Source organism: Monopterus albus, unplaced genomic scaffold, assembly GCF_001952655.1.
Source record: "Monopterus albus unplaced genomic scaffold, M_albus_1.0 scaffold29.1, whole genome shotgun sequence".
Classification (NCBI taxonomy): domain Eukaryota; kingdom Metazoa; phylum Chordata; class Actinopteri; order Synbranchiformes; family Synbranchidae; genus Monopterus; species Monopterus albus.
Genome location: NW_018127909.1, coordinates 4,829,546 through 4,841,460, shown reverse-complemented (window position 1 = coordinate 4,841,460; position 11,915 = coordinate 4,829,546). Strand labels below are relative to the sequence as shown.

The 11,915-nt window shown below is 41.9% G+C and overlaps 2 protein-coding genes across 2 annotated transcripts in view; both read right to left on the bottom strand.

Annotated features, from left to right (window-relative positions):
* Nucleotides 1-481: 481 nt before the first annotated feature.
* cunh19orf53 (chromosome unknown C19orf53 homolog) lies at nt 482-1,869 on the bottom strand. Its single transcript, XM_020596193.1, has 3 exons — nt 1,754-1,869; nt 1,097-1,152; nt 482-764 (listed from the first exon to the last, which is right to left on the bottom strand). The coding sequence occupies exons 1-3, from the start codon at nt 1,842-1,844 to the stop codon at nt 618-620; spliced, it is 294 nt and encodes a 97-aa protein (XP_020451849.1). The 5' UTR covers nt 1,845-1,869; the 3' UTR covers nt 482-617.
* A 229-nt stretch (nt 1,870-2,098) lies between these two features.
* mri1 (methylthioribose-1-phosphate isomerase 1) overlaps nt 2,099-11,915 on the bottom strand; it is an 11,596-nt gene continuing 1,779 nt past the window's right edge. The window contains exons 3-6 of the mRNA XM_020596242.1: nt 10,213-10,382; nt 9,941-10,117; nt 9,643-9,867; nt 2,099-7,123 (exon numbers count right to left, since the gene is read on the bottom strand). Coding sequence (XP_020451898.1) covers nt 6,990-7,123; nt 9,643-9,867; nt 9,941-10,117; nt 10,213-10,382 — 706 coding nt within the window. The 3' untranslated portion in view covers nt 2,099-6,989. The remainder of the gene's footprint in view (nt 7,124-9,642; nt 9,868-9,940; nt 10,118-10,212; nt 10,383-11,915) is intronic.

The following is an 11,915-nucleotide window of genomic DNA, read 5'->3' as shown; positions in this document are numbered from 1 at the left end:
CCAGAAAAACTCACATTATACTTGACGCCAGTCTGCACATGACCAGAATGAATTCATTCATCCATGCTGTACTTCCCAATCTGCTCACAACTGACTGTTTTAGTACTATTAAATATTTACAGAAATGCTCAGTCAGGACTTGAATTTACACCTGTGAAGTGAGTTGAACATGTCCCAAAGGATTTTTGACAGTAACAGGATCAAGGTTCACACTTCAGTAATTCTTTCCTTTTTACATTTTCTGCTGCGATGTAACATTTCCACTGTGTCCACGGTCATATTCATGCACCCTGCTTCTTATATGTGAACAATGTCCCAGCTAGATTGGAGCAGACTCAGACAAGTGTTACAACACCTCATGTGCCAGGATCCTTTGGTTTTACACAAGCTTTTAACAACTTCACTGATTGATGTATTTGTTTTGATTATGTATTTTTGCTATTACTGAGATGTGTTTTATCTGGTTTTATTTATCGCTATTATTTCTTATGTTTTACTGTAAAGCACCTTGTAACGTAGGTTTAGAAAGGTGCTACATAAATAAACTTTGCTTGCTTGCAAAGTAATAAAAGGCAGCACATCAGATCAGGTCTCTAGGTGTTCTTCTGTATCTGGTCCTATTTGGAGCTGGTTCCTGGATGGACTGCTCCTGGGTTGCCTTTACGTTCAGCCCCTTTAACCACACTCAGTGGCTTGTGGAGGGAGGAGCTGGCCTTCTGGGTCACCTCCTGCTCAATCTTGTTTCTGATGGCAACCTCTAAACCCTTCAGGAAACAGTAGAGGAAGAAATGTTAAACTTGAGTCAGCCAGTTTACTGATGTATTTGTAGTTAATGTTAAATTTAAAAATCTGGGCTGAGACAAATTCTTTAGATTATCCACCTGACTTGTACTAATGTACGTAAGGTTTTCCTATCTTTATTCCAGCCCTATTTGTTTTATATATTTAACTTATGTTTTACTTTAGGCTATTTAGCTTTTGCACACAATTTAACCTTTAAAAATCATTGTATACTTTGTTTCTGTTAATCATTAATTGGCTGCTGCAACACTGGCATTTTCCTTTGGGGATAAATTAAATAATCTTTCTATCTCACCTTCTTCAGCTTCTGTTGCTGGACCACTTGAGCTTTCTTAGGTGCAATGATCCTCCCTTTACAAAGGAAAAAAATAAGTCAAATTTACAAATGACATTTCGAACTGATTATGAAAGGAAATCACATCTTTCTGAAATCAGACAGCATTAACTATGTAAATCACAGCATTTAGTTGCCGTTTAAGTAACATATTCCTTGTCCAAGATCAACTGGCTGTATTTTCAGTTCCGAGACGATTGTACAGTGCACAAAGCATGAATAGTATAACCTTCACGAAGGCTGGCTTTTGCAGTGCTCTTGTAACAGACTACATTAGATTTACCCACTACAATGGCGTGTAGTTATACTGCGATGCTTTATTGTTACCAAAAATTAAGGTCAAGATGATGTTGTCATACATCGCTGTTTCTTCGAGACACCTTCACTTTTTAAGTGAAAATCTCTAGAATACAAAATTGAAAGAAAAAGCACGAAATTGTTATCCAGTGGTTTCCAAAACAAATATCCCAACAGGTGAATTTGGTACCGGCAATGATAAGGGGCAACACAGCGTGTTCATCGGTGTCTACGCAGGTCGTTATCGATGCTGTTCTACTAAATCACTTTCTACGCCTCCTTCGGTAACTCAGGAAACAACATAAGGTGAAGGATTCCCACCTCCTTTCTTCGGTCCTTTCTGTTTGTTCTGTTGGTGTTTTTTGGAAGATCCTGGCCGCTGAGCTGTAAACTTCTGCTTACCCTGAGCCATTTTGTTTTTTTTTTTACCAACCGGAAACACGCTGAATGCAGCTGCTTCTTCTTCTCTGCAATTAATAGCGGGTAGGAAAACCAAGTTTCACGCGCATTACCGCCACCTACTGGAGTGTGGATCAGTAGACTGACTGAACGAAAAACAAAAATTAATAAATAATTATTAAACCAGTTGTGAGTACTGCTTCTTTTTCTGCATTGCTTTAACAGGTTGTTTACTGTTTAATAATGTTTGAGACTGACAAAAACAACCCATTTCACTGTGACTTTATTCTTTTTACTGTATTGATGTGAAAGAGAAATCTCTTAATCCATGACTGCACTTTACAGCATTATATTCATATACATATATATTTTAAAAAATCCAGTTTTGAACCGCCTCCACATTACAAAATTAAATCCAGATCAAGTGATTATCAACAACAACAACAAAATACTTGTACTTAGAGGCCATTTGAACAACACTCCTTCCATGGTAACTGCAGGCCACACTAATCATTTGATAAGACACAAGTACCTGCTTTGATTGATCAAATCAGCATGGAAAGTACGTGGCAAGCAGCGCTGAATTTTGGCACCTGTATGTGTTAGGCTTTTCTAGGGAAGGTTGGTGGAACATTCTTTTAAATACAGTACTATATTGCTGCTGCTTCAAAACATGTAAAAACATAGCATAATGCATAAACTGCAACCCAGCATAACACACTAGCCAAAATCTAGGCTACTTTGGCAAAATAAACACACTGTCACAAATTATTTGTCACTTGGCGTTCCAGATATAAACACTGGTGAGATGTGGAGAATTTTAGGCCAATTTTTTGTTCTGCAATCTGTCACTCTGCTCTGCTGCAACCTGGCATATTAACTGCTTGTGTTCATGCATTTCAGTGTTTAGGTCTGTGTAGGCAGACGGAGAGGTAGTGTGTATGGTTGAGGAGGCCTCCCCAGTGTGGTGTACTAATGGCCTAGTCACAAGGAATCACAATGTCATGAAAGAAAACAACAAACCACAGCCAAATACTTATAATCATGAAGCACAGACAAACAAAAATCTCATACCTCTTAAAGATTTATAAAGAAATATTATGTGGCATGTCTGACGGCCACAAAATTGCTACATATGTCTGGAACATTGTCTAAAACTGCCCCCAAACACATGATGTCTTAGACAGTAGAAAACAGAGGAAATGAAACATTCAAATCCACAAGGGTCTTTTATGCTCATGTATGATCTAACACCATCTTTGTGAGTTGAGGGTTTATGGGTGGACAAAAGAGAAACAGAAGAATAAGGAGAAAGATGAAAGTGAAGGGAGGGAGAGCTTATATCACAGCATTTTAAAGATATGGACAATATTATTATGAATACTGCAGCTAAGGTTTTGTGTAGGGTTTAATCAGGGCCTCCGTGACCCCATATAGAGGTGGGATTGTTTATTTGTCATCTGAATGATAAAGTGAAGTGTGTGATGTTAGAACGGAGGCAGTATGAACAGTGACTGCTGCATTACATGGCCGGATCACTGGTAATAGATGACAAGAGCGCCAATCATCATAGTTTTTGTTTGACTGACTACTTTGTAACTTCATTTGACACACTTGCACACATGGTAAACAATGATCAGAAACCTAAATAACGTGTATTTACATGTTACAGTATTAAGATACTTTCAAAATCCAATAACCAGGATACTAGTGTGTATGTAAATACATTCACTGAGATTTTCTTAGAGCTTGACGAGGTAATGGTGTGGTCACATGATATAAACCAGGCTGTAGGACAGAGTGAGATGCTGCTCTCACATTAGCGAGCCACATTGTTGCTGCACCTGCAGGATAGTGAGCAGTGTAGGCCCTGTGACATTCAGCACACCAGGGTGGTGTGTCCCATACCCATGAAGATACCTTGGACCTTTCTAAAATAACAAATGCACTGCAGGAGCGCTTGCCAGGTGACATAACTGCAGGAACTCAAGTCCACATCTGTCACGCACAAAATCGATGTATGACATGGGACACTGTAACAGAACGTAACAGGGTCATGGGTACACATAAGGTCGGTATCGGGTTTTAAAACTGGGTGCTGATGAGGGCGTGACTACAAATAATAATAGTTACTATAAAACAGGAAGAGTGACTATTTGCATTTCTGCGACTTGGAAATTCCTCTTTATAAATCCTGTTCTCTCAGGATCAAGTCAGGACATGGCTCACAGGGCCAGAACTGTGGAGAAAACCCTTAGTGTAGTTGTTAGTGTCTACCTCTCTTCAACTGTCTGGTGACTTGGAGGAGGGATGGACCAGAGGTTAATCTGAAGTAAAACAGCATCTCAGGTATGAGGACGGATTATCATCCAAACATCTAAAACACATTATGAACCGAGCACAAAGGCAAGAAGTGACTGAGTGCCCGTTGTCCACTCTGATCACAGCTGCCAACTACAACACATTTATCTGAGCTGAATATTACATTCTGACTGCTGGTGGCATCACGCTAGGTGTCACACTGCAAACTGCACTGTGGAAAACACCCCACCAATCTTAAAGGAATAGTTCAGCCCACAATGAAGATATCAAGTCTTCTCCTGCTCACCTCTAAAGTTTCTAATGATGCCCTTTAAACCTGCATTCCTTTTTTTTTGGTAATTTGGAGACCAACTCTACACACAACATTATGACACCTGTTAGCAAACAGTTGGCTATTTACACATCCTGCTGACACAGAGCAACACCATCATTGATTTGGAGCCATGTTTGTGTCCAGCTGACAAATATAAGTCCAGGATGTAGAAGTTTTAGCTCTTGTTTATTCTCCCACTCCTGAGGGAAACATCTGGCTCTTTAGCTGCTCAACGCTCCACTATGTTCCCCAGCTAATCACTGACTGCTGTTTGGGGATGAGAGCGGTGAGAACGAACCAAAACTGTAACATTGTAAAACCAAAACAACAAACTGAAAAACGCTAAAACCCTCAGTATAGATGGGTGGGGGGAGTTATATAGTCAGGAGAAAATTCTCTGTGGGGTCGTCGCTATGAGCAAAACCTGTCACAGCCATTGACTGTATATGATGGACAGGCTGACAGCTCCCAGAAACGAAACCACCCTGAACCGATCGCCCCTTTTGTCAATGGTCAAAACATATAATTTCTTGTATTGTCAATTAAAAATGTGGTTTAGTGTAGCTTTAAAGTACAGCATTTTAAACGTCTTGTACTGTTCTGTAGCACCAGTCCAACACAGCCTTCGGTGGCAACGAGTGTTTTAAGTAATATAATTGAGATATTAAGATTATTGGTTTATTTTTTCTAAGATGTAAAACATTTAAACTAATTTAGATTAACCTGGCTCATAGTAGCAAGCTATACAGGTATTTTAACATTAACAGTGTTAGACAAACATTAGTGAGCAGATCATCAAACCCTCTTTTTGGGGTGAACTATTCTTTTAATAGTGATGCCTGTATTACAGAAATACAACAGCATTAGAAGAGTCTCAGCTCACAGCAAATCTGTTATGGTGAAAGTGACACCAATGCTTTTTTAGATTCTTCATTCTTACCAAGTCCTGTATAGTATAGTGAATATCAGTATGGTGCTCAAATATGTATCGTTACATATAAACACTGGTCAAAAAAATTAAGGGTACACTTGATCATCGCTGCAGTACCTGCAGCACAATCAGGCTGCACAGGTAGTCCAGCTACTCCAAGATGGCACATACATACATGCAGTGGCAAGCAGGTTTGTGGTGTCTCCCAGCACAGTCTCAAGAGCGTGGAGGAGATACCAGGAGAGCTGGACAGGGCGGTTGAAGGGCAATGACCGAGCAGGAGGACCTGTATTTTCTCCTTTGTGCAAGGAGGAACAGGAGGAGCGCTGCAAGCGCCCTACACAATGATCTCCAGCAGGCTACTGGTGTGCAGGTCTCTGACCAAGCTGTCAGAAACAAATTCCATGAGGGTGGCATGAGGGCTCCACGTCCTCTAGTACGACCTGTGCTCACAGCCCAGCACCGTGCAGCTCGACTGGCATTTACCAGAGAACACCAGAATTGGCTGGTTTGCCACTGGTGCGCCGTTCTCTTCAACTTGAATAATTTGTTCATCAAGATCCGATGTGTGAGTTAGTGTTCCCTTAATTTTTTGAGTAGTGTATATTTTATATATATAAGTACATTATGATAATACAAATGTAGAATGATATGGTACAAATAGCAAGAATCAAACAAGGAGTGAGGTATAAATACAGCCACATCTTGTCATAGGCTTCAGGTGACTGATGAGAGAAATTCCACTTGTTCGAAATGTTGCCGCACAGTGGAAAACGTGAGTGAAATATAATTTTTATTATCACTAAGAATTCCTGGGTGTGAAACTCTATGAACTATAAATTTGGATTATTCCTCTAAAAAAGATTTCTAACCAAAACAAAAGAAATTAAATGTTAATATAACATTTTTGCGTCAAATAAAATTGTGAATAACCACGTATTTGGTTAAAAGAGCAGTACCTTTTACTAGCAGGGGTTAGTTTTCTACATATGTACACACACTACCAGCAACAATATGTATATTTACAAGTGGGTAGCAGCATTTTAAAAACCAAAATCACTACTGAGAAAAAAAAAATCTGTTATGCCATTTAGACTTTGTGGAGGGTTTTTAGTTTGCTTGTAGCTGAGGAAGCTCTGAAAAATGAGCTCAGTAAGGACTCATAAAAACAGGTTTGCCAAATAGAATTTAAGGAATCGAGGCCAGATGAGCACTAGTTGTCATCACAGAAGCCATTAAGGAAGCGACAGAGGTGGCAAAAGAGAAAAAGAGAATGAAAGAGGGGTTAGAAACCATGAGGAAAAGTGAAATGTAGAGACCACAGAAAACAGAAGGAAATAAAAAGAAAGGGAGACGGCATGTGAGTCTGCTTGGGCCTCTTGTATTGAGTTTGTGTTTGTGAGTAAAACGAAGAACATTTTTTTTCTTCTGTGTGCACCACCGACATGTAACAGTGACCATGCCTTTATGAAAAGTAAATGAAATGACAACCACTAATGTGTATGTGTTCTGTGGTGAAATGAGAGTGTCTTTGAGTGCGGGGCCTTAAGGTGCGGCGGTGCACACGGACCAGCAGGAGGGGCTGAGCGGCTCTAGAGGGCAGTGAGGCGGCCGGTGAGCGCGGCCTGGAGCTCGGAGGGGAGGAAGACTCCCAGTTCTGTGATGATGCCTCCTGTGATGAGCTGGTGAGGAGTCACGTCAAACGCTGGGTTCCACACCTCGATACCTGAGGTGAACAGTCGGGCATGAGTGGCATGGTTCATTCACTTAAAGAAGCGTTACCTAAGACTTTACACACTGGATGATAAATCAAGCGACAACAGGACAGGAAAAAATAAGTGAATCCCAATTCCCTTATTGTGTTGTTCCTTGGTCCTCGATCGACCCGGAAGTTGTTCCGGTCTGCCATGATGAAGGAGGAGCAAGGAGGCTGCCTGGAGGAGCTATAACCGAGGGCACACAAGTGTATCCTTCACGGACGTGTTATGGATTGACACGCCCCTTTATTGGAAATCAGTTTGTGATTGGAAGCTTCAAATAAGGATAGGAAGAAATTATATCTCATGTCAGTTAAAAAGTTTCCTCAGTTCTTCTCTCCTTGCAGTTTCTCCTTGCATCTCTCATGGGCACGACTGAGATGCAAGGAAAGGACAAATGAGGGGAAACATGGATGCGGTTAGGAGAACTGGGATTCACCTAATGTCTCTCTGCTCTGTGACACTTGGTTACTTAATAGTGCATCTGTTCATTCCAACTTCTCTACCCAGTGTGTATTAGCCCCGTCTGCCACCTGGCAAAGGTTATAAGAAGCATTTGTCGAACTGCGAGAAGTCACTTCAAACAGCCAGCCCTAGAGGAGGAGGAGCAGCTTTTTTTTTAATCTTAAGGCCCCTCAAAACAAACCAATGTCCAATTGTGACCTCTTACCATAGCATATTGTCAGTATGAATGATCCTTTAGGACATTCTCTTCACAGATCATTTAATCTGAAGAAGTAAACAGTGAATTTGTTGGGGACTATTTTCAGCCACAGATTAATACACACTCATGTGGGAATGACTCAAAATAAACTAGTGTCCATCTTCATTGTAAAGAAGGAACATATCAGTCATTGCAACAGTGAATCACTGTTCTGTTTTTATTACTTTTTGGAACCATCCTGTCTTAATTATTGTCTTCATCTTTGGTGCTTTCAACCACATCTCACTGTGTTTCTCAAGGGGAAAAGCTAGTAAGTGGACCTTGAGCTCAGAGTAGTCCATCTACCATTTCTAGGATAACAAATAAACTTTCAAACTCGATCAGGCTTTGGTTACGTGGGTACGCAAGCACTAATTGTGAGTGCAGTCAGTTTCTCGCTGGTTTCAGTCTCCTATGGGATTAGTTCACTGTAAATAAATAAAATAAATAGAATACTGACAACCTTACACTTGTGCTGTTGACAGGAAAAACCAGAGAAGAGTGTGAGATTAAAAGAAATGTAATGTACAAGCACACACCCTCCTCTCCAGGGGCCAGTGTGCTCATTAAATGATTACGCTTTAATTACTGTGATGTCACCAAGCACCCCTCTGCTCTTCCAGTGTAATTAGAGATCAAATGTTTCTCAGCTCTCACAAACCCACCGAAAACACACTTCCAGTGCTGAGTCTTACAGACTCAGACTTTGATGCACAAGTCCATAAGGGGTCAGGACTGTCCCACAGCGAAACCTGTGGATGAGGCTTGTTTGAGCCCCCCTCTGCTCACTTTTTGTAAATCTGAAATTCCTCAGGCTTTTTGTGGGACTTACCCATAATTCATAACATTCCAAAAATAAAAACAAAGGCAAGGGATGCCCTGATCACTTTGGGGTTTAAGGCAGGAACCATGAACTGCAACATCCTTGGTCTGGCTGGTGACCTTTGACCTTATTCCATGTCTCTCTCTCCGAGTTTTACATTTTTTCAGGTGATAAATTAACCACTTCGATAGAAAATATATGGTCAGGCTTTTCTAGTAATGCCAATTTAGAATTTGTTCTGGCGTTTTGGAGATAAGTGCTCGTTATCTGACCAACCAGCTCTATTAGCAGGCAACTTGTTCAGGGCGAGGACGCTGATGTTCTACCTGGACATTATAGCTGCGTTTCCACTGTCGGACCCTAATGAGCGGTACACCCCATGCTTCCCTTAACCATCGCACGGACCATAATGCATTGCATGTGTTGGTCTCTGTTTAGAGGAGAGGGGTTGCGCTCCTCTCGCACACACTCACAGCTGAGCAGAGGGAGCACAGTGTACAGAGCAACAATCAGCCAGTAAGGAAGACTATACGGGCAATTTATCAGCTGTCAAACAAGCAGAACACAAAATGCGAGTCTTCACCACTTTGCCTGCTGGTCCACTCACTGAGGTTCCTGTTTTACCCCAACAAGTGGATGGTTGTCATTGTTCTTGAGTAACTTTCAAAATAATAGTGAGATCAGCATCAGTCCAAATGCCATATTATGAGGGTCAAACTATCACGGGAATATTGCTTTCATGGCATTATGGGGAAACCGACTGGCCCTTTGACACAGGGTTGCACTCTCAGTTATAGTCTGTTTTCTTCAGTGCTTGGGGCAGATGCTACCTCTAAACCTTCACTCCTGTAGTGGACTCGCTGTTTTTTAAAGTATTTGTGTTATTTTATAGTTTTAAAACTACTTTCCTGTCTTTTCCCCAGTGTATAAAAACCACCAACCTCCCATCCTGTACTTCCTACCTGGGGCAGCGATGGGGACTCCATTTATACTGGTGAGCTCCTCAGGGGGGCGTACTTCAATGACAATGTCCCTGCCGCTCTCAAGGCTCAAGTCGCATGAAGTGCTGGGCGCAGCCACATAGAAGGGAATCCCATGGTGCTTTGCAGCGATAGCCAGCTGGTACGTGCCCACTTTATTGGCTGTATCACCATTGGCAACCACCCTGTCTGCACCCACCACCACAGCTGGGAGATCATGGAAAGAAAGTGTTAAAAAAAGAGAGAGGAAAGAGAAAAGAGAGAGAGAAAACTGACAAACCTGTGATGTCCATTTCTCTCATGGTAAGGGCTGCCATGCTGTCTGTAATAAGTGTTGCAGGAATTCCCTCTGCTACCGCCTCATAAGCCGTCAGTCTGGATCCCTGGTTGTACGGCCTTGTCTCTGTGCAGTACACACGCTTCAGCCTGCCCAGCGCGTGGAGGCTTCGCACCACGCCTACACACAAACAGTCGTTATTACACTTTCAGAGCCACAAATATATTTAAACAATCACCCTCTTTTCTCATTCACACCCATGGCTATAGTCTTACCCAGTGCGGTCCCGTATCCAGCTGTGGCCAGCGAGCCTGTGTTGCAATGCGTGAGGATGGTCACAGAGTCCCTCGGTACGCCAGACAGGATGTGCTGGGCGCCATAGTTACCAATCTTCTTGTTGTCATTGACGTCACGCGCCAGCATGTTTTCGATCCAGGCGATCACACTGGGATGGGGGGTGGGGTGCACAAGAGGTGGGAATTGAGTAGAGGCTTTGGCTGCCACCGTGGACTTAACATGTCTGCCAAGTCTGCTGGTACGATACCTGCCTTCCCTCCATCTAACAGGCTGTTCCTCTACTCCTGTCATCCATAATCCTAGTCTTAATGCGAATCACATTTTTGGCACGTCGACCTCCATTCTTGAAGCAATTCAGCGTCTTCTCAGTCATCTGTGTCATAATGTACACACAAGACCTGTGGCCCACAGTTCAACTCAGCCATGTGTGCTCACCAGGTCATTCACCCCACTGCTCTGGTTTCACTGTTTAAACCCAAACTATGTATTGTTATAGAAGGCAATGCTTAAATGCTTAAATATGCCATATTACAGATTCAGGCTGAAACATCATTAACTCAGAACAACTGAACATGATTCATCTGCTGCTGCACTGTCATATCCAGCTACACAGATTTATCACTGATCCTAGAATAGGAAGAGAAGTAGCTCCTAGCAGGGCTGGACCCGAATATTCAAATACTTGGTGCTTTACTCATCCAAATCTAGGAAAGCACTGGTCCAACTTTTTTCTTTCTTTGATGATTCTGATCCATCAACTCAGGGTATCTGCTGATACTGATTCCCTCTCTGACACTAGTGCTTTCTTTTTGCCCAGATTTAAAACCTGTACACCTCTGTGAATGGAACTCAAACGAATCACTGTTGTGGAGGTTGACGTGAGGTTAGGGATGCTAAGCGCAGACTCCACCGTCCACCGTGACTAAATGACTGGAGCTGCTATGAGAAGCACTGACTTTTATAAAAGATATTGACTAAGGAACTATATTTATGTGGATTAGTCATATCTGCCTGACACCCAAGCCGCTTAATGAGGGCTGTATCAGATCACTGCAACCCAAAACCTGTCCACCTGGATCCTGTTTTCCAGTCAACACCAGTCCAAACCAGCCACTTACATTCTGCTTCTTTCCTGTTTGCAGGCGTGTGCAGCTCTAAACTGCACACAATGAAATGAATACTGGGAAAATAACACTACTCAGGGTGTTTCTTTTTCACTCTGACAATTACTTTGCAATGACGTGTATAGTACACAGGCTTCCCAATTCTTTGAGAACTTTAACTGCATTTTTAGAAAAGACACCTGCAGCTGGTGTTAAACAAGGAAGTGATACAATAAGAGAGCAAAAGTGCAGATCATTTCAAATTCAGACTGCAGGTTTTTACTGATACGAGTCATAGCAGAGTGAACACTTGATAAGCTGACTGTTTGTAGATGGAGCGTCTGTTGGCCTTGAAGGTGTCCTGTGGAGTTTTCTTTGTCGACATTCAGCGTATCCTGGAGGTCTAACAAATGTTTTTTTCTGATGCAAAAGCAGTTCCTCACTCATAAAACCACTTCATTAGCTTCTAAAACATTATATCCTTACTTAAGAAAAGTTACTTCTCTGGTTTTGCTGGTGCATTGTTGTGTTTTTTTTTTTTTTTTGGTGCCTAACCATAGATCAGTGAAAGAGGGTGA

Coding starts and splice junctions, on each gene's coding strand:
- cunh19orf53 (XM_020596193.1), bottom strand. CDS start 1,844: ATGGCTCAGGGTAAGCAGAAGTTTACAGCTCAGCGGCCAGGATCTTCC. Junction 1,153..1,753: donor GAAAGGACCGAAGAAAGGAG/GTGGGAATCCTT, acceptor TCCTTTGTAAAG/GGAGGATCATTGCACCTAAG. Junction 765..1,096: donor AGCAACAGAAGCTGAAGAAG/GTGAGATAGAAA, acceptor TGTTTCCTGAAG/GGTTTAGAGGTTGCCATCAG.